Genomic DNA, 22,663 nt, shown 5'->3' on the forward strand with positions numbered 1-22,663 from the left:
TTAATGAAAATACCATGTTTTATTGTTGTTTTGTTTTATTTTCTTTTCCAAAATTTTATAAAACATACTTTGTGTTTCAAAAGAGCCACGATAACCTTGACACCTAAACGTTTTAAATGAGTGAAGGACAAATATATAAACAAGTTAACGGTGACTGAAGAAGCCCTGAGGGTTGTTGTACTTGAATGGCTTCAAGCGATTTGGACCCCTGAAATAAAAGACAAAAAGGTAATGGTCAATACTAATGGTCAATGTCAAATACTGTATATTTACATTGGGTTTTATCATAACTATAGCAATGCAAGTACCATGTTTTTCCCCAGTCTATTTGCTATACAGTAAAACCAGCTGAAGACCAGATATTTTTAATAATTATTTTCTAAATGATGAAAACTAAAAATTACGAAGTACCAGTTCTTCCCTAAACTCCTTACCTGACTGTGCGCAAGCACATCTTTTCACGGGGGAACTCTCGAGGTCCTTCCACGCCATCATCCTGCCCTTCTGTCTCCAAATACACATCCAGGCAGACACACAGACGTAAAAGCTGATTGGTGAGGAGCTGGTGTCCGGGACGTGGTCCCTGTAGTTCATTTTTGAACACATTAACTTCACTCTCCATGGCCTAAAAATGAAAAAAACATTTAAAAAGTTAAGTTAGAGCAGTGAAATCCTTGAATGGTGCAGCATAATCTAAAACTGCAGCAGTGTACATATTTTAAAGATATAAATAGTTTAAAAATTTCATACTCGAAGGTTGTCATCAGTGCGCCCACTACACTCTCCCTTCCAGCTGAGGGAGAGGGAGAACAGAGGAGAGACCACTGGGTAACGGGGACTCAGCACCACTGCGGCCTGGAGGCGAGCTAAGAAGAAAATAGGCATGTTCAAAACAAATTCAAACCCTCATAAAAACACCCAATTTTGTTGAATAATTCAACGTACCTGTGCCTCTTTCGACCACTGCCATAAAGTAAAGATCCGTCTCCTTTGCTAGCCCAGCATCAGTTACATGACGTGTATACAGAAGACTCTTGATAAGATAAGAAATTGTAAGTTAACCTGAATCATCTGTAATTCTGATAAATACTTCTGAAATGGTGCAGGTTTTTTTCTTTGTTAAATCATCTACCATGTACTCCTGTTGGCTGATTGTAGTCCAGCGTGCTAAATGGGAGATCATCTTGGCAGGAAAGAGGTGCTGACACTCACTGGAGACTGGGAGGATGCTGTGCTCTGAGAAAAGCAGCACAAATGCCCTCAGCTGAAATGTACAATTTGGAGCCTTCATCATGCAACATTATTTAGCAACGCACCTAAAGAGGCAAATTGTTTGTGCAGAGCCAAGCGGGACAGGACTCGTGACCTCAGAAGCTTCATGGTGCACTCCATGTGACTGGCACTCAGGGAACTGCCCACAAGTCCTCCCTGGAAATATAGCCACATAAACCAGTGTTGTAAAATATTACCATACTACAATTATGCTCTCCTAGGATACCACTTCATGCCAACACACCTCTGAGGAGTCACTAGGAAAACACAGTCCTCCAAGATTTTGAACCCACATGTAGGGATATCCCAGATCTTCCACATAATCGGCAAAGGAAATGATCCTAAAGCAAAATTATGGGTCAATTTTGTTCGATTTTTGTTAAATTAAATGGTGTGATCCAGTACACAATTATTTATTCACTTTGATTACTTGACATCCTTACCCGACTTTGTCAAACTGGTAGCGATTAGCTGGATTTGGAGTTTCCCTCCCCTGATCATTAGTGTAGAGACAGCTGAGGAGAGTATCTTCCTTCAGAAGGTCACTGAAAATGGAAAAAAAATAATAATTAGACTTATTATATACATTAAGGTCCCTTTAGGACAGACCATAAAATGCTTGCATCAAGCATACCCTGCGCTGATGGCTGTGGTGAGGTCGGTGTTGGTAGAGACCTTGGTCTTGACTGTCATAATGTTCAGATTCATCAGGTAGTAGAAGAAGAGATGGAGCATGCTGCCATCTGTGGAGACAAGGAGGAAAATGCACGGCGATCAGCTAATTCACTGTTATCTTAATCCTCTCTCTATCCTACTTTCATTAATCCTGCCAGCAATATCCCCTTTGGGTTTACTTCACACTGCAGTGTGTTAGAGAGTAATAACAGGGTGTGGCCACAATGGCAGCTAGCAACCACAAGGGAGCACGTATTATGCTGATGGTGATGCTTCTTGCTCCGGTCTCTGCAGCACCACTGAACTCAGTGATACACTGTCACTCTAACACCTGCACTACTCACTTTTGACCTTATTGCTATAAAACATACTGCTGCAGCTCATTGCTGTAAAGGCAACCGAGAAGGGGAGGGGGACTGGAAAATAAAGCATTAGTGAAAAGAGAGCCTAGTGATGAGAGAAAATGCTTACAAGATGTTGTAGGTGCGGCAGACCACCTCTCTCCCTCCCCTCCCTACTCCCATTTTAGGTAGAGTTACGCCTGCAATGCAGATCTTGCCATAATCTGTGACTATATATCCTTGGTTGCCAGCAGAGGGAACACAAGGGTCAAGCTTTGTCATTTCACAGTATAGTGGGTCACACTTGCTTTCAGCTACTATTCAGTAGGTATAGAATTACTACATGGCACAGCAGAGACGTGGTCATGTTACAAGAAATGAAAGACAAATGAAAATTAAACATTTGGACGCATGCCCTGCAAAGACAGCAAACATTTGTCTGCAGAGACATTGCAGACTGAGATGCAAATCGCTTTGCAACTGTGTGAACTCTGTTTTGGCATTAGAAATTGTCCAGGTTTATAAACTAATCACAATGAGAGAGAAATGTTGTTTGTCTTTATTTCTAACTATGCGTCTTCTTTCTCATATCAACGAGCACGCAGGTTTAAAATACAGTACAAACAGTACATTAGTGCCTGAAAAGCATTGGCACAGTTATGTTTGCACCTGGCCATGATGGAATTCACTTTCAGTACAAAGGTTGGAGATAGGGCTGGAGATATTTAAAATTAATTACTATTAATTGATTTATTGAGCTTTAAAAAGAAAAGAAAAATATATCACAATTAACTGCAGATTGCAATTTTATGTAGCTCCAAAAAGGAAAAAAAAAAAAAAAAAAAAGGGAAAAAGGCATGTCTTTAATTTTCTTCTCGATAAGGCAGAGGGAAGGGCATTCACAGGCAGAGATTTTGTGAAGGGAGAGATTCTCCTTTGATGTTTAATTCATTTTAAAAGCTGACAAGATGTTATGTTATTAGAATATTTTCACTGTCAAGTTACATTACTGAGTGACGGGTAAATCTAAGACGTCCTGGAATCCAAATAGAAAGAATCATACAACATTTTCTGCATTTGATTTATTTACTTGTTTTAATTGACCTTTCATAAATTCAATAGGGTGTGGACCTGATACACAAACTTTTATTTAAGCGCAAGACAACTTCCTAAATTCTTTGAACTTAACAATTAGCTTTATGCCTGGTCTGTTTTGCGACAAGTAGCAAGCTACAATTGAATTGTTAGTAAATTACAGGCTCCTGATTCCTATAATTCTGTTTGCTTGCAACTGTAATCTGTACTGCTCCTGCTTTACCCTTCTGGTCATTACTAAAATTGCATTTTGCACCTTAGTATGTGATTGAGTGCTACTTTGGAATCTGGCCCACAGAGTTGGACATTGCCTTTAATTTATGATTTGAAAACACACTGTAATTTCCTCAAGACAGTAAAACTGTCCCTTAATTTGTGAAAGCTTGTATAAAGCTATCAAGCATAAAGAATGAAATACCTTTGCACTTGAGGTCCAAGCATAAGGACAGGGGGTGCCTTTTCAGCATCTCTCGTCGTTTGTCATCCAGCTGGCCTCCTGTAGTTGGCCGCCTTCTCTTCTGTCAAACACAAAAAACAGGAATGTGTTTCACACTATTAGATATCAAATAAATTAGAGGCAGAATTTGTATTTACTACAATAAAATACATCTTACAAGAGGACCACAGTAATGAAGCTAAATCTGTTCTTCTCTTTTGTATCTGAGCAAAATTGGGACTCGAGCTGAAAAATCATTATTCAAATTGACACTGAATTCAATCAGAAAACAAATCAAACTGGGAACATTTAAATCTGTCTAGGAAACCAATGGCAGACACGCACCAATGTTATAGTGATGTGGCATTCATAGCATCTTGGCCCTCTAAAATTAGTAACTGCGTGAGAAAATTCAAATAAATGGCTTGCAAAATGCAGAAAAGTGAAGAAAAAAAATGTTTCAGATGAATTATTGTTGTAAACGTGAAAAGGGCAGAGGCTGCAAACAAATAACTTAATCATACTAACCCAAGAGACTGAAGAACACAGATTCATTCAAAAACTACATTCACATCCTGTCAGCAAGTCTTCCAGACAAAAAAAGTGAGCATTGGTCTGCTACTGAATGTGCAAGTCCCACATAGACTCAGGTTACAGTCAGCTCGCCATTCTTGGCAAATATTTCCCAGAGTCCCCTATTGCCACTTTGAATGCATCAATTGAACGAAAGCTCTCCTTCCCTAATGCGGCAAACCGCAGTATGAGACACCAAGAAATTTAGGACCAGTTTGTGTCCAGTGGAGGAATGGCCATTATGTGTGTGTGTGTAAGCTGCCTGAATAAAGGCCTTGTACTCACCGTTTTCTCTTGCTCCTCTTCTGCATCTGAATCACTCTCATCATCTGGGTGAAACCAAAATACATAAAATGGTTGTGGGTGCGTTTTTTCTGCTTTTATAATACAGAGAATATGGCCATAACAAATCTAACAACTTGGAAACAGATGACTGAGAAATGAACTGGTCAACAAATCTAGTTTTGTATGAGGTGAGGCAAGGTATTAGTACTGCGTGTGTTAGTACCCTGTGAATCATCTGGAGGTTTGGACAGAGCCTTGGCCTCATCCACATCACCACTGATGGACACACACAGGTTCTTGTCTGAAATGGGGACAAAAATGAACCGTTTATAAACGCAGCTTAAATTATAAGCTCCATTTAATGTTGCAGTATGGTATACTGCTCACCACAGGCCTGGCCATATGCATTTGCTTGAACAAACAGCACATAGAGGGGCGGAGGCAGGTGGGGGGAAACCTCTGTCTGTTTCTGGGTCTGTTCAAATGGCATGGACAGGTAATCCTGCACTGGGATAGATGCCTTCAAAGACAAAACAATATGCAGGTGTTAATTTGTGGCTGACTTCGTCTTAGTAAGAAATTATCCTTATCATTATCTCTAAGCTTATCACAAACTTATTATCACACATAACAAAATAAATCAGTGTAACCTAAACACATCATTGGTTCTTTTCAAAATTCAGCAGCTGAAGCCTCTTACCTGCATGATAGCATTGAGTCCTGGCTGCAAGCTTGTCAGATGCTCCTTCTTCACCTCAATGCTCTTCTGAATTTTCTCCTTTGTTGCTTGTGATTCCTTGTATTTCTCTGCCAACCTGTATCCGAAGGCAAATGCTTATAAAATGCTCAGCACACCACATAAAATAGTGCAAACAGAAGAATCACAGCAAGCTATAGGAGAACTGTTTTGTACCTCATCCTCTGTTCAAGCTCCCAGTCCAGCCGGGCCAGTGTGAGCTGGTGAGGATCATTTTTTGTGAGGCGAGGCCTAGAAATCTCCTGTGGGGCATCCTGGTAAAACTCCTCTTCACTCACCAAGTCTATGTCTTCATGCTTAGACCTGAGTCAGAGGAAAGATCGGTTAATAACCACTATGATCACACGTTACTAAAAAATCTCCACATGCAACAAGAATGGCAGAACAAAATATTATGTACTAACTTGAACTCTAGACACTTGCTGATTTCCTTCTGAAGATGCATGACTTCATAAAGCAGGTTTTGTAACTGAAGATGCAGCACATCCACTTTTTGTTTTGCCTGAGGACAGAAAAATAATTCAGTGTTTGCAAAGCCAGTTTGAAAAAAGCACCTGGAACCTGCAAAAAACAATAAATATTTATTTATAAATATGCTAATCCTCCAAACCAGGCTCCTGGAAGAATACCCATTAAGTTAAAATAAAATCTAGGGTACTAGGTACTACACTCAAAATATTAACAAACAAACCCAAGGATATAAAAGCTTCCCTTGGAGACTGCAGCATCTACTGCAGCTTTGTAGTGAAAGAAAAAGGCTTTTCTTGGTCACCACAGAAGTAACTTGATTTAATTAAATGAATAGAACAGTGTTAATTGAAGTGTTTATCTTGATATCTCATGAACAGCACTAAAGGGTTGCGTGAGAGTTACCTCATGTGTCTGGTCTCTGCCTCTCTTTAGTCGCATATGAGCCAGACGGTTGAGTTTTTTCAGATTCATGAAGTGGATGCAGCTCTGCATACGTCTCTGCTCGACCTCTGCGCACTGAGAAGAAACAACTTGTTGAAACTTTAAAGCCATTTTTGCAGAGTCCACACCATTACTATGCCATTGCATGCCAAGTAGGTGTAGCATCAACATGGAAGTATGAAATGCCCAGCTCAGATCCATCAGAACATGCTGCAAAAATACCCACCAAAACCATACACAATAGTTTATACAAAGGGTTATTTAATACCAAAGCAATGATGACGTCTTGAATGGATAAAGAAAATAAATGCCTTTGCAAAAAAGTTTTTAATTCCCGCTTGTAAAATAGTCAGTAAATGGTTGCTGGAAGTTGTTTCAGCCTGTGAAGATAAATTACATAATAAACACCGATAACCCACCAAATCGTGACTTTGAACTTGCCTTAAAGGACATGCAGCAATTAGTGCTATACATGCTTTTTAGTTTTGAGAGCACATTTCAGCAAAACTTAATAAATCATTTTGTTAATGATATATGTGAAAAGCAACTGTAGAAATAAAAATGTGAGAATAAATATCTTCGATGTTAATGTGGTTATATGACTTGTCTTGCACAAAATGAATATTGTAAAATACTGAAAAAAATAGCACACCACCATAAGTTCAATAATTCTTAAATATGAACTCATCATTACAGAGAATATAAGGATGAACATGCTTGGGTGTATATCTTGAAGGTGTGATTCTCACCCCTTCTTTGGCTCCATTGGCTTTCAGCTCCTGAATCTCATTCATGAGCCTGGCCAGACTCTCACATGATTCCTTGTACTGCAAATAGTCTTGCTCAGGGTCTCTAGCATCCAGCTCCCCCTCCTCATTATAGACCCGTACATCCTATACGAGAAAAAGAAAAACCTATGAGTGAGTCTGCATACGCGCGCACGCGCGCACGCATGCACGCAAATCAACAAAATTACATACATTTTAAAACTGTCTAAGTTTTAAAAACTGTCTAAAGTGATATAGACATCCCCGACTCCATGGTCTGTGCCCACTTTTTCAGGCCCAGTTCACCTTAGGCACACTTTTTCTGAAGTGAGGAAATCCAAAAAGTGTTTAGGCTGAAATAAGGACAATTATTCTAGAGGTTGCTGAGTAAAGCAATTAACTTAGGTTAGGAAAAAAAAAATATCTAGAACTATAGACTAGATTCATAACTTTATATTGCTAAGAACTAATATGATCAACTCCCCACAGTTCACACTTAGATGGTAAAATACAACATGCAGTGCTTGAAGACAGTATGCACAATGAAGTCAATATTGGTTAAATGGTGCACATGTTCATGCCTCATAAGGCTTTACGTGCATAACAATCAAACTTAGTGTGCAGACAGGGTGTGGATTTCCCTGTGGTGTTAACGTAAACTTTAGAGGTTTGTAATAATATAGTTATCATTTACACTGAAAGGAACCTGACTCAAATCAGGATTTGGAACATATGGTGCTGTTGGATGATCCATTGCATATATACGAAGCGTTTAGCAAATTTGTGTAACTATTTAGGTCGCTTCTTAATTTTTTTTCTCTTTTAAAGCAGCACAACGTAACTTTCAGCTTTTCTGAGTTTGGCGGCATCTTGTGGACAAAATCGGTAGTGTTTTACCAGAAAGAACACTACGTTTCCCATGAGCACCAGCGCGTACTGCCGGAAAACTCCTGTCCCGTCGCTGCATTTGTTTTGATGAGAGAAGACAGGACGCTTTTCTGTTTCACCAAGTGAACAGAAGGAACGCAAAAAAAAGATGTTAAACTGCTGGAAAGGAACTGGAATTTACCGGGATACCTTAAACAAGGAAGCCAGGGAGCGGTATATGGAGAAAATAATGATTATTAACGGTCTGGATCCATATCCCTACTGAAGACCCATGTGTTTCGCGGCGACACGCACCGTACGTTGCGCGTCGCCACGTACCCTACGCCGTCTGCGTCGATTTAACGCAGAACCATAAATCAGGCTTTACTGTGTGTTTGGTCGTTACAGCCGCGATCCAAAGCGAGCCGACGACTCTTTCACTCTTTTACTCTGTTATATCAGATCCTTGGCCTGCGTGGTTCTGCCTCCGAGCAGGAAACCGGTGAAAAGTTAAAACATTAGGATCTTTTCCCCACGTCTGTTGTGTGGAGCTGCTGCAGCAGCAACGGGTTACCAGCTTCTCCTGAGCTCTGAGCTCCACGCCCCGCCCATTTTCGTCTCGACTGCGAATCGGGAAGGAGGGGGAAGTGACGTATGCCGTAAAGCAGTCAAAGCCGTAAAAATGTGTAGTTTTTTAGTGTGGCAGGGTTCCTACCATGCTCCTCAAAGTTACATAGTGCCAGTGAAGGCGATACAGACCCCCTCAGACCATGACAGAGGTGTTATTAAACCTGTTGGAAGTTGATGTTCCATCACAATGACTCTGGAAATATGATATTAAGGTGGAAAAGTTACGTAGTGTCGCTTTAAATGAATTAACTTAATATACATTTTACTGTAAAGTACACATAACTGTTTAAAAAAACCTGTCAGAGTCCACGTTATTTTATTCCTACTTGAGGATCAAGCTACAACCGAGCTTCTCGGTGCTTGTCCAGTCACAGTGCATCCCAACACCTTAAGGCTGATTTATGGTTCCGCATTACGTTGCGCGTCGACGCGTACCCTACGCCGTATAGTCCATGGGCCAGACCAGATATCAGTACCACTCAAGGTGACCAAACTTACTTATGATTTTTGAAAATATCCATGTCTGTAGATGATATTTTGGTATGATAACCCGTCCTGAGTGGCAGCTGTATCATATTAGTTATCAGCTCATGAAGTCACCCACCCCCTTCAGATTAATTGATGATTCTAAATTGGGTGTATTATACATTTCCTGGATCCTTATGGTCCTGTGAGTATTCCAGTTTTTGTATTTTTTTTTGTATTTTGTGTCTGTAATGTTTATACAACTAAGCTGATTCTTTATCTCATTGTGGTATCTTTATGTCCTGTATTTGCATGATAAAGACCAGTTTGTGACATTAGCCTAGCGGCTGTTATAGTTTCATAGGAGCCTAATGAGGCTCTTCTAGTTTAAGGCTCACAATGACCTGTAACAATGATATACTAGGGGTATATTATACATTTCCTGAATCCTTATGGTCCTGTGAGTATTCCAGTTTTTGTATTTTGTGTCTCTGTTGTTCCTAGATGACACAGGGCTAAAAGATAGTATATCATTTAGGCGAAAATTGTGTAAAAATGTGTGTTGTTTATAGTTTAAAGAGCTGCAGTGACCTCTATGTTGGTCAGAAAGATTCACATCTTAGCTTGAATGAATGCTTAAAAGATCCCCTTTAAAATGATACCAAAGACAATATTGTGAAACATTGACAGATATCCTGTACATTCTAAACCAGGATATGCACCAGCATCTATAGTGTAATTTTCTGAAGGGGCTGGGTGACTTCATGAGCTGATAACTATGATCCAGCTGCCACTCAGGAAGGGTTATCATACCAAAATATAATCTACAGACATGGATCTTTTCAAAAATCCTAAGTAAGTTTGGTCACTTGGTCACATTCATTGTTTTATGTGTTTTTACATGTTCCTCCCCACTCCCCCGGCTGGTCGGTACCTGCTGCTCCAGCTCCCCTCGACCTCGCTTCATCTCCGCGGTTCCTCCTTCACTCCGGAGAACCTTCGACTTCCGTTTCTTTAAGGCTTCGGACATTAGTGTCTGGATTTAAAACATGGGATTACGAAACTGAATAAAAACACATGATGCAAAATCCTCACGTTAGCATACTAGCTACTGTTAGCACTTTAGCCGGTTGTAGCTAAAGCAGGCTCTACAACTAACAACCTTTAGATTGTAAGGCTAATAAACGCATATTTAATATTAGTTACCAAACGTTTGGCATATATCCTTGATATAAATGGACATTCACATACCTAGTCTGTGCAAAAATACCTTTGAAATCGCTAGATCGTGAACTCAAACAAGTACACGGGGGATTGTGGGTGAGGATATAACAAAGCACTTCTACGGAAGCCCCGCGAGCCAAAAAGCGAACGAGCGAGCGGAAGTTACATATATATTATATTTGTAATATCTATATATATATATATATATATATATATATATATATATATATATACACACACACACACACACACACACACACATACATACATACATTATATATATATATATATATATATATATATATATATATATATACACACACACACACACACATACATACATACATACACTATATATATATATATATATATATATATATATATATATATATATATATATATATATATATATATATATATTAATGTGTGCTAATTTTAAATCCAGGCCTGATAAACACAGCAACAAAGAAAAGCAGATAAACTCAAAAATCATTTATTCACAGATTTAACATTTCGTACATTTGGAAAGACACATGACAAATAATCAGTGAATGAAACTTACATAAAGACCAAACGGTGCTCTAGTTTTGTCTTTTTACATTTGGGAGGCCAAAGATTCAATCTGCCCATGCTCATTTTGCCATATCTATCAAACTCTGCAAAGATGTGGGCACCCAAGTCTTCTCTCCTTGTACAAAGACAACCCCTCTGTCTATGTAGATAACAATGCGTCCAAATGTGTACAGCTGTTTACCCTCATGTCGTTTGGCTACTAAAGGCATGAAGACAATGTTGTTCTCCTCTGCCTTAGTTTGGATAAGATCTTTAAAGTTAGTTGGTACACCAGCGCTGATGCCCCTATGAGCCACAGTCTCAGCATCCCTGCGCTCCTGCAACGCTTCATACTGGAAGTCCTTCCGTCTCTCCGTCTGTGTGAGATAGGCAATGTTCTCTCTTGCACCGGGTTGCATATATCCACCTGTGAACATGGAAAAAGACAATATGTTTTTGTAAAATCGAGGACAAGAGGAAAAAAAAAAATCTGTGCTATATTACCATGTTTTAAAACAAGACAACCATTTAATTTTCATGTGTACACTTTGTATCCTTATATTATGTGGATACCAACCCATTCCTGAAGACACTGCCCGATTCATGATGTCCAAAGCTTCATTGAATTTCTCTTTAATGAGGGGCTGTGCCAACAAGACGTCACTAAACATGCTTTTCCAACCAAGATACCATTTAGTGATTTCCTCATAGTTAGGACTGTTGCTCAGCCATGAACACAGAACCTGTAACCAACAAAAAAACAGATATACAAATTTACAAAGGGCTTACCATGTAAATAACATAATAATGTATTTTTGTTTAGTCTCTATATGTATTTCTGTTAAAGTACATTAACTGACCTGCAACCATTTTGTGAAAAAGTTTTTGTCCAGCAGGGACATCAGGCTGGAGGGAGACAGCATGCCCTCCCAGTCCATCACCCAGTGAAATGGCTCCATCTGCTGCTGGTGAGGGTTGATGACCAGCTCTTCCAGGCATAATGCTGTGGCAGACAACAGAGATCATCACATGAAGAAACCCCAGGAACAGTATACGCAATAATATTTTCACCTTCGGCTTTAGTATTGTTAATTTCCAGTAATGAAGACATACCTAGCTTAGGGATGATGTTTTTCACCATGAAAGCTTCCCATGCACCTGCTGTGAAGACATTTTTCCATGGCTGTAGGATGAGACGAGCCGAGGCGTCACTGGGATGCCAACGCTGCAAAGCATTGGATAGTTTGCTCCTTATTGGTGGGTAAAGAGGCTCTAAACGTGACTGGAGTAGAGGCAGCCAAGGGTGGATCCATGAGTGGATTGGGACTGTGTCAGTTAAAGGGTTCCAGCTATCCACCTATCAAAAAATAAATGTAAAGAAAGTCTCACTAATTATAACCACACGTCTGATGCCGATAAAAGTATAAAACCAAATACACATGAGTGTGAAATTGTCTTTATCTGAGTATCTTTGTCTTGCCTCTCGCTGTAGTCGAGGTAAGATAAGCTGCTCCAACAGGTGATCTAAGATCCAGAGTGGTAGAAGAGCAGCCCACATTTCCACACAGTCCACCATAGGACCCACCATACGAGGCTGCCAGCCGGACACACAAGATCGCATCACAGGGATCCACACCTCCCACAACAGTCTGGAACATTTCATAAACACATACAGTTAAAAAACACAATCAAAAACAATACATTCACACAAATACATAGATATAGCTTAATGTGTGTTTAAACTGACCTGTGGTAAGGGTCCATATTAGAACCTGGGCCACTGGAGTGAAGGTCTCTGGATTCAAGAACTACTCTCCACTGACCGATGTCTTCCAGACAAAAAGAGCTGTCCTAAAAGAAATAGGGAAAAAAGAAATAGTAGCTCAATTATCGATGATAAAAAAAACAAAAAACATGAGCATACTTGTTTTTTAAACCAAGAAACGTTAAAAATAATACCTTTAGAGGGTCCCATGAAGAAAGTCTCTCTTTAAGCAAAGGATGAACAACAGCCACAGCCAGGTCACCCAATCCCATTGTCTTGTATTCTTCATAATAATCAGTTTGTAAGGTGTCAAAGATCCGGGCACACTCCTAAACAGAGAAGAGAAAAAGCACATCTGAATATGAAAACAGAGTCGGAACAGTTAAACACTCTGATGACTGAAACTTCTATAACATAAACCTGTAAGGTGGGTCCCTCTCCTGGTGCCGTCTCGCCAGAAGGAAAACACTCCACCAGCGCAAGTACGGCCTCCATTCTCTGGATAGCATCTTTCTCTGTATCCAGTCTGCTCTGCAATGCTCTTGACTCATGGCTAAGAGACACAACTACATCCTTTTCATGCTGCAGACGTCGGGCAGACTAACAAAGATTCCAAAAAGAAAGGAAACAGATCTTAGAAACCATACCAAACTTGAAATGAGGTGTTGAGCTGTTGATCTAAAAAAAAGTGTTAGTCCAATTGATATCTAACACATAGAAAAGTTTAATTTTACCTGCAATATGTCCTGTTCTGTGAGATCTATCAACAACTGTAGATTGTGCTCCAGCTCAGGTAGACCAAAACCGGATCCCTTCTGATCCCGAGTGGACATGCTCGGTGTTGTTTCATCAGGAACACTGTGCTTGTTAGATATCTGACTGTAACTGTAGTAAACTTTTTGCTCTCTTCCAGTCATATCTATTACCTTTGAAAGCAAGAGACACAGAATAAACAGGGTTAAAAAGAAAAATAGCAAACATCAATGTACTTAGACTGGCATAAAACTTTATCCACTTGGTTTTGTATTGAATGCAATAAATCCAAGAAGTTCCTAAAGCTTGATAAAATACCAATACCAAAGATGTGGTGATGCAATACGAAAACATACCTTAACTTGTGCCAGCTCTCCTGCACTTGCTGTTGTGCTCCGACCTGCAATTTTGCCTTTAGCTTTCAGTTCATCTGCAGTTCTGTATGAGTACTTGGGTTTCTTCTTTGCCCCAGATCCCGCAGGATCCTTACGCCACTGACCTAGCTCCTTCCGAAACTCCTACAGCAACAAATATTGAAAAAACTCACAATAACCCTTCGGTATAATATCAGTGATAAACTCAATCACAAAAAGGTGAAGATAGACAGTGTACATGGAAAAGTGTGGGAAAAGTCAATTGCTGACAATGTTTTACCTTTTCCTCCTCGTCTTCCGAGTCAGCTACAGGAAAGTCCTGAAGACTCTGTTGGGTTCGCTCATTGCCATATGCACCCACCGCACCCTTTCCTTTACGAAGCTTGGCCTCAATGGGGTTAATAATACCTGCAGCGATGAAAGAGCACTGTCATTTTTCTGTTATTGTCATCGACCACCTTGAATTACTCCTAATATTGAATAAATAAATAAAAAAAAAAACATATATAGAAATAAGCTTAACCTCATCAGCTCTACCTACCTTGAGCATTTTTGCCCAGGCCTTTTCCTGGCTGGTATCCCATTTTCTGCAGAAGCTTTTGTCCAATTCCCTTTGTGTGCTTCTCCCAGCTTCCAATGCCTTGTCCAGACTGCACACCACCTGCAAACCGCTGTGACTGATTCCCACGGAAATTGCCCTAATAAAAAAAGTAAATAAATGCTTTCATGACATTATTTATGAACTATTCTGTGAATAAATGACTCACCAATGACTAAAATATACACACATAAGAAGACTTTACCATTTGAAGCTTTTTGGGTGCGCCACCACGAGGAGGGGGAGGTGGTGCAGGAGCATCTTCATCAGAATCATCTGATCCTTCTTCTTTTTGCTGTTTCTCCTCAGCTGCAGACTTACGCAAACCAGCACTAACAAAGTTCACCGGAGTTGTGTAATCTTTAGATCTAGCGATGAGAAAAAAAAAATCATAAATATGAATCTCTTTATTTTCCTCCTTATGGCTGAAGTTATAGTCAAAGGCAAAAATAAATCCAAATGCTACCGTTTGCCACCAAAGCTGGGTCTCTCATCTTCATCTGAATCTCTTTCAGCCCAGATACCATAGGTGGCCTGCTCTTTAGTCTGTCTGAATCTGTGGCGCTCTGGGTTGAACTCATTGGCCAGATCCCAGTCAGTCACCTCAAAGCTCTCCACCTCCACCCCTTCATCCTCCTCCTCTCTCCGACCATAAAGATGAGACATAGACATCTCTGAAAAACAAATAAAATCACATGGTGTTTAAGAATGCCAACCGACAATAGAGTAAATATGAAAGTAAATATGAAAACACCAAATGATACAAATGTATACTTTTCTATCTGAGCTACGTAATTATTGTGACTAAAAGCTCTGGACCAAGCAAGGTGAGGCCAGTTATTCTGCTCCTCATGGTGGAACAAACTTCCTGTAGACCTGAGGTCTGCTCCAACTGTCAGCTCCTTTAAATCAGGCCTAAAAACATTACTGTTTTACCTGCTGTACTCTACTGCCCTTACTTTTTAACAACTTGTGCTTTTTATTATTTTACCTCTTTTCTTATCATTTTATTTGTTATTTACTATTTAATTGTGTCTTGCCGCTTTTAATGTTGATGTAAAGCACTTTGAATTACCTTGTGTTGAATTGGGCTATACGAATAAACTTGCCTTGCCCGGAGAAAATATGATGAACCGAGTCTAACAGTAATTTACAGGACTGTCTCAGAAAATTAGAATATTGTGATAAAGTTCTTTATTTTCTGTAATGCAATTACAAAAACAAAAATGTCATATATTCTGGATTCATTACAAATCAACTGAAATATTGCAAGCCTTTTATTATTTTAATATTGCTGATCATGGCTTACAGTTTAAGAAAACTCAAATATCCTATCTCAAAAAATTTGAATATTCTGGGAATCTTAATCTTAATCTTCTCCTGTACATTCAGAGTTTTATGCCGCTCACTGAGATATAGTCAAGATCAGTTACCGCTTAACTAAATCTGGTTAATGTATGCACGAAAAGTGCATACATTATATAACATGATTCAATTTAAACAAGATATATACAAATGATGTATTAGTGATGGTTAAAAAGGGGACAGATCAAAGCTAACGTCGGCTACCCGACGTGGCCACAGTTGCTCCCTGTTCAAGAAAACAGTACGTCGTAGGAAATAATGGGTTTGTTTCATCGATCTTACCGGAAATATTATGTAATTGTCCGGCGTAGAGATTAATTACATATCCGCGTTCATCTCGTTATAAGAGTAAACTCGCAACCGAAAGAGGGGTTTTCGTGCGACGCACGAACACACGAGTACTTCCGGTTCAGAGTGGTGCAGCAACACTTTACAACATAGACATATATACATAGACGCCGCATTGACTGCCTGAGAACGTCGGGAGTGGCCGCCATCTTGGATCGGTGGCGCTTTGACTCCAGTGCGTTCACTTCTATTGAGGAAGGAGGTGTATGCATAAGTAAAATAACTATAACTCACTTAATTTTCAACCGATTTTCACGCGGTTTGCTTTGTTACAAACGGCAGACATGTAGCTATGATACAGGATGCTCGATGTACGTTAAGAATGCAGGCTTTCATGGTAAAATACGTTCTGCAGGTAGTCACACTACTGGTTATGCTATTCAGGTATACACATATATATATATACACATATATACACACACATATACACATATATATATATATATATATATATATATATATATATATATATATATATATATATATATATATATATATATATATATATATATATATATATATATATATATATATACACACACACACAATATACACAATACAAAATACAGTATAGCATATTAATGAATGTATTAATATATTTGAATAACAGACATAACAAACTTAAAAACAAAAAACATAACGGATGACATTATACAATTGTCATAATGAAGAAAAAAAAGAAACATTTGGAAAGAGTGTGTGTGTGAGGAATTGTATATTAGTGTTATAAATTAAATTATATAATAATGCAATCGCTATGATATATAATTTTATAATATAATACATTCAAAAATATATGAAATGAAGCAACATACAATACAATAATACAATATGCTTTATTACTGGGTACGCTAATATGATATAATAACATGTAATATAATATGGTATAATAGATTAATATAATATCATACATTCTGGACCATGAGATACAGCTGTACTGTATGATCGGGATCTGATTTTAACTACTATCCTCTCATCTGTACCGCCATGATTGTCTCTGTATGTGTGTGTGATGTGAGCAAGTAGAGTCATGTTTTTATGAGTTCCTCATTTAAAAAAACACTGAAAATACAGTGGCTCTGTGAGAGAAACAGACAGAGAGACAAACAACTGTTGTGAAGTGTGAAGATCAGTTGGTAAAAATGTAAATAGTGTAAATGAAATAAACTCAACTCAACTCTCTTTTTATTATTATTTTTATTATTATTGTCATTATTATCATAGTGTACCTTATTTTTGTTATCCCTTATTACATGTTATAGTATAACAGAATTGATGATATTATATTAATCTATTATACCATATTATATTACATGTTGTTATATCATATTAGCATACCCAGTAATATAGCATATTGTATTATCTTATTGTATGTTGCTTCATTTCATATATTTTTGACTTTATTATATTATAAAATTATATATCATAGCGATTGCCTTATTATATAATTTTCATTTATAACACCAAATGTTCCTTTTTCTTCTCCATTATGACAGTTGTATGCTGTCATCCGTTATGTTTTTTGTTTTTAAGTTTGTCTGTTATTAAAATATATTAATACATTCATTAATATGCCATACTGTATTTTGTATTGTGTATATATATATATATATATATATATATATATATATATATATATATATATATATATATATATATATATATATATATATATATATACATATACACAATACAAAACATATATATATGTATACACAACACAATGTATATATATATATGTATATATATATATATATATATATATACATATATGTGTGTGTATACCTGAATAGCATATAACCAGTAGTGTGACTACCTGCAGAACGTATTTTAGCATGAAAGCCTGCATTCTTAACGTACATCAAGCATCCTGTATCATAGCTACATGTCTGCCGTTTGTAACAAAGCAAACTGCGTGAAAATCGGTTGAAAATGAAGTGAGTTATAGTTATTTTACTTATGCATACACCTCCTTCCTCAATAGAAGTAAACCTACTGGAGTCAAAGCGCCACCGATCCAAGATGGCGGCCACTCCCGACGTCGGCCCCAATAGGAAGCGTCAGTCAATGCGGCGTCTATGTATATATGTCTATGCTTTACAACCCCAAAAAGGTTTTTACCGGGCTTTACAAATAAACACAAAACAGATTGTGCCAAGAGTTAAGTCGGTTGAATAGCCTATTTTTGATAGCAAAAATGTCTTGCAAATTGAGTGAAAAAATAATGTAAAGAAAAAAATAAATAATATTTTTACATTATTTTTTTAACGTGCCGCGTTCCATTTACCTCGGAAATCGGTAATCGGTACAGTAATCACAAGTCTCCGTTGAAGTATTATAGGCCTACACAATATTATACACAGATTGAAAGTTTATATATATTTAATATATATTTTACATTTTATTTTTTTTAACGTTAATCACAAGTCTCCGTTGATTCCACAGAATGTTACAGCCATTTATTTTTCCGCAGTAAAAAAAAGGCATTACGGTACAAATCCCCCCAGAAGCCAATGTTCATGAACGCAACACTGTTACACCGGAAGATGAATGGTGTGTTGCAGTCATGTGCTGCCGACGACTGTCAACTTCACTGATAAATTACTGATACATAAATAAATAGTTTGATGATGTCCCCAGCTACGTTTACACGTCAGTGTTGAGGCCCAAATATACATACATGTCGGACACCGGTGAGGAGTGGCAGGTAGCTCGGCGGCGAAAAGGTGCATCGAGGAAATTGAAATCTGTTCAAGTATCTTCAGCCTCTATAGGCTTTCAGGAGGATCTGGATGTTGGAAAACTTCTCAAGCGAATCAGAGATACAACGTAAGAACTCAAGCTGAGCAGGAAAACAGTGGAATATCTTGCAGAATTTTGTGGAAACACACTTTTCCCCACAGGGTTGTATACTAATGCACCAAAGTCCCTTGTATTCCTAATCCACAGGTCTGAGCTAAGATGCAAGGAGTTTTGGCAGAAGTGGAAAGGTTAGTATATTAGACATTTGGGGCTACCACCAAGTATTTGGCTTTGTTTATGACTGATCCTTGTGGCATCTTGGTAACGCTTTAGACATTCTTGTCCTCAGAGCAGCTGCTGGTGACAGCATCAAGATCCCTAGCAAAACTTTCAGAAAACTCTGAGGATCATCTGGAGAAAGACAGTGAAGGCTCAGTTCATCAGCAGCTGCAGTGTGTGTGCTATGGCCTTGGCTCCTTTTCTTCATGTGTCTCATCCCGCTACCAGCTTGCCATGTTGCTGATGCTACTGGATGCTGGACAGGTCAGAGAGGAGACATGATGTAGGATATGAAAAACACTGGTGAAATTTTGCTTGCTACAAATGACATATCCATCCCTTTCCCCGTAGATCCCACTGCAGGACTGCTCTGTGTATGATCCTATTTTCTCCTCTGCAGAGAGGGATATTTTGAGAGAACTGGGACTGACTGTACTCACAGAAAATGAGGTCTGTTGTTGGTTAGTAAATGCACCATTATCCCCTGTGCTATCCTGATTGTGGAAGTACCTTTTTTCCAACTGTGTAAAGTAGCAACCATATTAACTATTGAACCATACATTAATACGGCTATTTAACTGATTCCATTAACTTTTGCCTATCCCAGTTTAGTCACGGTGATAGCAGCTTAAGCAGAGAGGGCAAGACCTCTCTTTCCCATTTTTTTCCAACCTCCTCTAACTCTTCTGGGAGCACATCATTGTATTTCCAGACCAGCTGAGAGATATAATCTCTTCAGCATGCCTTGCGTCTGCCACAGGACCTCCCTTTGGTTGGACATATCTCCCAAAGTGTCCTTAATCCTGTAATTGCATTGGCTCCCTTTGATGAGGCAGATCAGCGACTACTCCAATTCCACCTGGACGATAAGCTTCTCACCTGAACTCTATGGGAGATTTCAACCACCCTATAGAGGGAACACATTTCAACCACTTCTATCTGTGATCTTGTTCTCTTTGTCACTGCCCACAGTTTGTGACCGTAAGTGAGGGTAGGAACATGGATGGACCACTAATGAAAGAGTCTTGCCTTTTGAGTTCTCTTTTCTCCTCAACAGACCAGTAAAGACACTGCTTTACAGATGCCACACGTCTGTCTGTTGATTTTCTGGTCCATTCTTCCCTCACTCATTAACTAGACCTGAAGGTACTACACTCCCAACTCGAAAAGGGCATTCTCCCACACTGAGAACCATGGCCTCAGGTTTGGAGGAATTGATTCTGCCACTTCAAGTTCAGCTGCAAACTGCTCCAGTGAGAGATAAATATCACAGTTCATTGACACCAACATGACTACATTATCTGCTGAAAGAATAGATGGAATCATGATGCCAAACCAGACCCCTTCTGTTCCTTGGCTGCACAGACTAATACTGTCCATAAAAAGTATACATGTACAGTATACAGAATCAGTGCCAAAAAGCAGCCATTACAGAGTTGAGAATGAACCTGAGTTACTTGGACCAAACCTTTGTTCTGTTTTTATAGGGTCTAAATGGCCTGAAGCAATAGAACCAACATCCTATACGTCCAGAGCATCCCCAACAGGATGAATTGAGGGACTGGTGTGTAACTGCAGATGGTTCAGGCAGTGTAGCTGCACTGAGACCTGCAAGTCGAATGGGGCCGCAGCACACACTGGCAATTAGTCATTTCCAAATGGGCCCATTGAGTCAAAGTTATGATACGTGAATCTTAAGCAAAAACTGATCATTTTAATGATTTTAAATCACATTTAATTTATGCGGTGCAGTAATCATTTTGTAATACAATACTTTATGGGTACTTTATTCATGGTGTCGGTAATTTTATTGGAGGGAAAAAGTAATTTGCATGCCAAACTATTTAAAAGATATCATATAATACTTTGAGGAAACCACAGAAAGACAAAAATAAAATTAATTCATTCTCAAGTCATTTCAATTTGCTGTGTGTTGATTGTCACTTCTTATTGGTTGGTTAAAATTTTATGATATCAAAAAAATAAAATACGACAAGCTCTCTCTTTTTACGGTACAGGAGGGGAAGCGTCTGGCGACTAAGCCCACACTCTTTTACTTGATGCACTGCGGGAAAGCACTGTACAACAACCTCTTGTGGAAGAACTGGAGCGCCCAGTCGTTGTCTCTGGTAGTGATCATCGGAAACAGCTTCACCAGCATGAGGGAGAGGTTTGTACATGACGTGCGTGATAGAGATGATTGAGCAAGCAGAGAAAAGATGAAGTGAAGTTCTCTGTCTGTTGTACCAACAGGTCTATAGAGAGGGAATTCAAGCAGCAATACAGCTACATCAGTGAGGCTGTGGATCTGTGCGAGGAGAGAAAGCTGCCGTGTCCTTCCCATCTGATAGACGTCTTCAGTGATACGGCGATTATAAGCTTTCCTGCCAACAATCTAAAAGAAATCCCACAGTCTAACTGGACTGATTCACCTGAACCACAGTACCAACATTGCCATGACTTGGAGATTATACAGAGGGAAACTCAGATCTGAGATTGGAGATGAACAATAGTGGGCATGTTTTTATTGTGGACATTGATGTCAACACTTTAAATAAACTGAATTTTTGTATGACTGAGTGATTTTTTTAAATTTTATTTTCAACAATAAGTTTATCCCAAGGCTTCATGGTGAAGGAAGAGGTAATGTCAATCAGGTTTAATAATCGATTCAAGACTGGTAGCAAAATAATATTCTCATAAAGTGGGTTTATTCAGTATGTTTGGGGTTTCAACTGCTATTCAGTTTTTTTTATCACATTTTTATTCGTTTAACTGTTATTTATATTTAGAATACAGTCGGTTTATTTTGTCATTTTAGCACAACCTGCAGGGCCATGAAACTTATGATGCTGCAGCTCATCTGAATTACAGATGAGATGGATTAATTATAAATATAAAGGTTTTAAGATTCTGATGTACTTATGTTTAATCAGGCTTTTAACTAACTCATTTAACTCTTTTAAATGTTTTATGCTCACCCTTATTTTTATTGGATCTTACTGCTCTGTTTTATTTTTATCATAATTTATTTTCATTGTTTTATCTTAATGTTTTATCTAAATATTTTAGTCGTTATTTATAGTCTATTTTATACATTTTACTGTCTTATTCCTTTAGTTTTTAATGTCTTGCTTTCTAGACATACTTTTAGGATTTCATGTTATGTATACTTTTTTAAACTCCTTTAGTGTATTTTATCCTGCTTTCTTGTAGCTTTTATCTCCAGTGTTTCCTCATGGTGAGCCATTAATACATTTTATGTTTATGTTTTATGAAAAGCACTTTGTGTTACATTTTTTGTATGAAAGTTGCTTTACAAATAAAGTTGGATTTGATTTGATTTGATTTGAAGATTCAGTATTAACTTTATCAAAGCATAACAAAAGGTGGCGTAATGGAAACAGAGATTTGGTAAATCAAGTAATTAATAAAACTACATTTGAACTAATATAAACTGAGCATGTTGGCAAAAGTAGCAGGGATATACAGCTGCCAATGTTTTCCTCTGGTAATAATGTTAACATTTACGCATAGTTTGGTTCAACCTGGCATCTAAATTTAAAAAAAGAAAAATGCTTTGTCATA

The 22,663-nt window shown here is 38.3% G+C and overlaps 3 protein-coding genes across 4 annotated transcripts; 1 reads left to right on the plus strand and 2 right to left on the minus strand.

The window, feature by feature from the left end:
• Positions 1–10,431, minus strand: thoc5 (THO complex 5). Of its 2 annotated transcripts, none has more exons than XM_061729077.1 (20): positions 10,327–10,431; positions 10,010–10,111; positions 7,096–7,239; positions 6,308–6,421; positions 5,839–5,936; positions 5,591–5,737; positions 5,378–5,492; positions 5,065–5,197; positions 4,901–4,978; positions 4,678–4,721; positions 3,802–3,901; positions 1,907–2,015; positions 1,716–1,817; positions 1,517–1,613; positions 1,317–1,428; positions 1,133–1,236; positions 946–1,033; positions 751–866; positions 435–625; positions 1–208 (listed from the first exon to the last, which is right to left on the minus strand). In XM_061729077.1, exons 2-20 carry the CDS (start codon positions 10,103–10,105, stop codon positions 145–147), a joined length of 2,052 nt encoding a protein of 683 aa, XP_061585061.1. In that variant the 5' UTR covers positions 10,106–10,111; positions 10,327–10,431; the 3' UTR covers positions 1–144. The 2 variants fall into 2 exon arrangements, with proteins under 2 accessions (XP_061585061.1, XP_061585062.1); XM_061729078.1 differs by having other exon boundaries at positions 10,346–10,417.
• Positions 10,432–10,776: 345 nt separating this feature from the next.
• On the minus strand, positions 10,777–16,114 carry tfip11 (tuftelin interacting protein 11). The gene is made up of 15 exons (XM_061729971.1): positions 15,989–16,114; positions 14,808–15,015; positions 14,547–14,709; positions 14,285–14,441; positions 14,024–14,151; positions 13,726–13,887; positions 13,351–13,542; positions 13,037–13,216; positions 12,811–12,945; positions 12,599–12,702; positions 12,332–12,500; positions 11,965–12,208; positions 11,712–11,854; positions 11,429–11,594; positions 10,777–11,278 (listed from the first exon to the last, which is right to left on the minus strand). Exons 2-15 carry the CDS (start codon positions 15,011–15,013, stop codon positions 10,932–10,934), a joined length of 2,496 nt encoding a protein of 831 aa, XP_061585955.1. The 5' UTR covers positions 15,014–15,015; positions 15,989–16,114; the 3' UTR covers positions 10,777–10,931.
• A 2,478-nt stretch (positions 16,115–18,592) lies between these two features.
• Positions 18,593–21,702, plus strand: srrd (SRR1 domain containing). Its single transcript, XM_061729972.1, has 6 exons — positions 18,593–18,883; positions 19,004–19,044; positions 19,146–19,339; positions 19,427–19,525; positions 21,094–21,245; positions 21,329–21,702. Exons 1-6 carry the CDS (start codon positions 18,735–18,737, stop codon positions 21,567–21,569), a joined length of 876 nt encoding a protein of 291 aa, XP_061585956.1. The 5' UTR covers positions 18,593–18,734; the 3' UTR covers positions 21,570–21,702.
• The last annotated feature ends 961 nt before the right edge of the window (positions 21,703–22,663 follow it).

This window comes from Cololabis saira, chromosome 9 (assembly GCF_033807715.1).
Source record: "Cololabis saira isolate AMF1-May2022 chromosome 9, fColSai1.1, whole genome shotgun sequence".
Classification (NCBI taxonomy): Eukaryota; Metazoa; Chordata; class Actinopteri; order Beloniformes; family Belonidae; genus Cololabis; species Cololabis saira.

What these genes read in the sequence shown, in the direction of transcription:
- thoc5 (XM_061729077.1), bottom strand. Translation starts at nt 10,105, where the DNA reads ATGTCCGAAGCCTTAAAGAAACGGAAGTCGAAGGTTCTCCGGAGTGAA. An exon ending in GAGGGGAGCTGGAGCAGCAG is followed by an intron (nt 7,240 to 10,009) that starts GTACCGACCAGC and finishes TTTCTCGTATAG; the next exon opens with GATGTACGGGTCTATAATGA. An exon ending in AGTGGTCGAAAGAGGCACAG is followed by an intron (nt 867 to 945) that starts GTACGTTGAATT and finishes TTTTCTTCTTAG; the next exon opens with CTCGCCTCCAGGCCGCAGTG.
- tfip11 (XM_061729971.1), bottom strand. Translation starts at nt 15,013, where the DNA reads ATGTCTATGTCTCATCTTTATGGTCGGAGAGAGGAGGAGGATGAAGGG. An exon ending in CACCCAAAAAGCTTCAAATG is followed by an intron (nt 14,442 to 14,546) that starts GTAAAGTCTTCT and finishes TTTTTTTATTAG; the next exon opens with GGCAATTTCCGTGGGAATCA. An exon ending in CGGAAGACGAGGAGGAAAAG is followed by an intron (nt 13,888 to 14,023) that starts GTAAAACATTGT and finishes TTGTTGCTGTAG; the next exon opens with GAGTTTCGGAAGGAGCTAGG.
- srrd (XM_061729972.1), top strand. Translation starts at nt 18,735, where the DNA reads ATGTCGGACACCGGTGAGGAGTGGCAGGTAGCTCGGCGGCGAAAAGGT. An exon ending in GTTTTGGCAGAAGTGGAAAG is followed by an intron (nt 19,045 to 19,145) that starts GTTAGTATATTA and finishes TCTTGTCCTCAG; the next exon opens with AGCAGCTGCTGGTGACAGCA. An exon ending in CTGTACTCACAGAAAATGAG is followed by an intron (nt 19,526 to 21,093) that starts GTCTGTTGTTGG and finishes TTTACGGTACAG; the next exon opens with GAGGGGAAGCGTCTGGCGAC.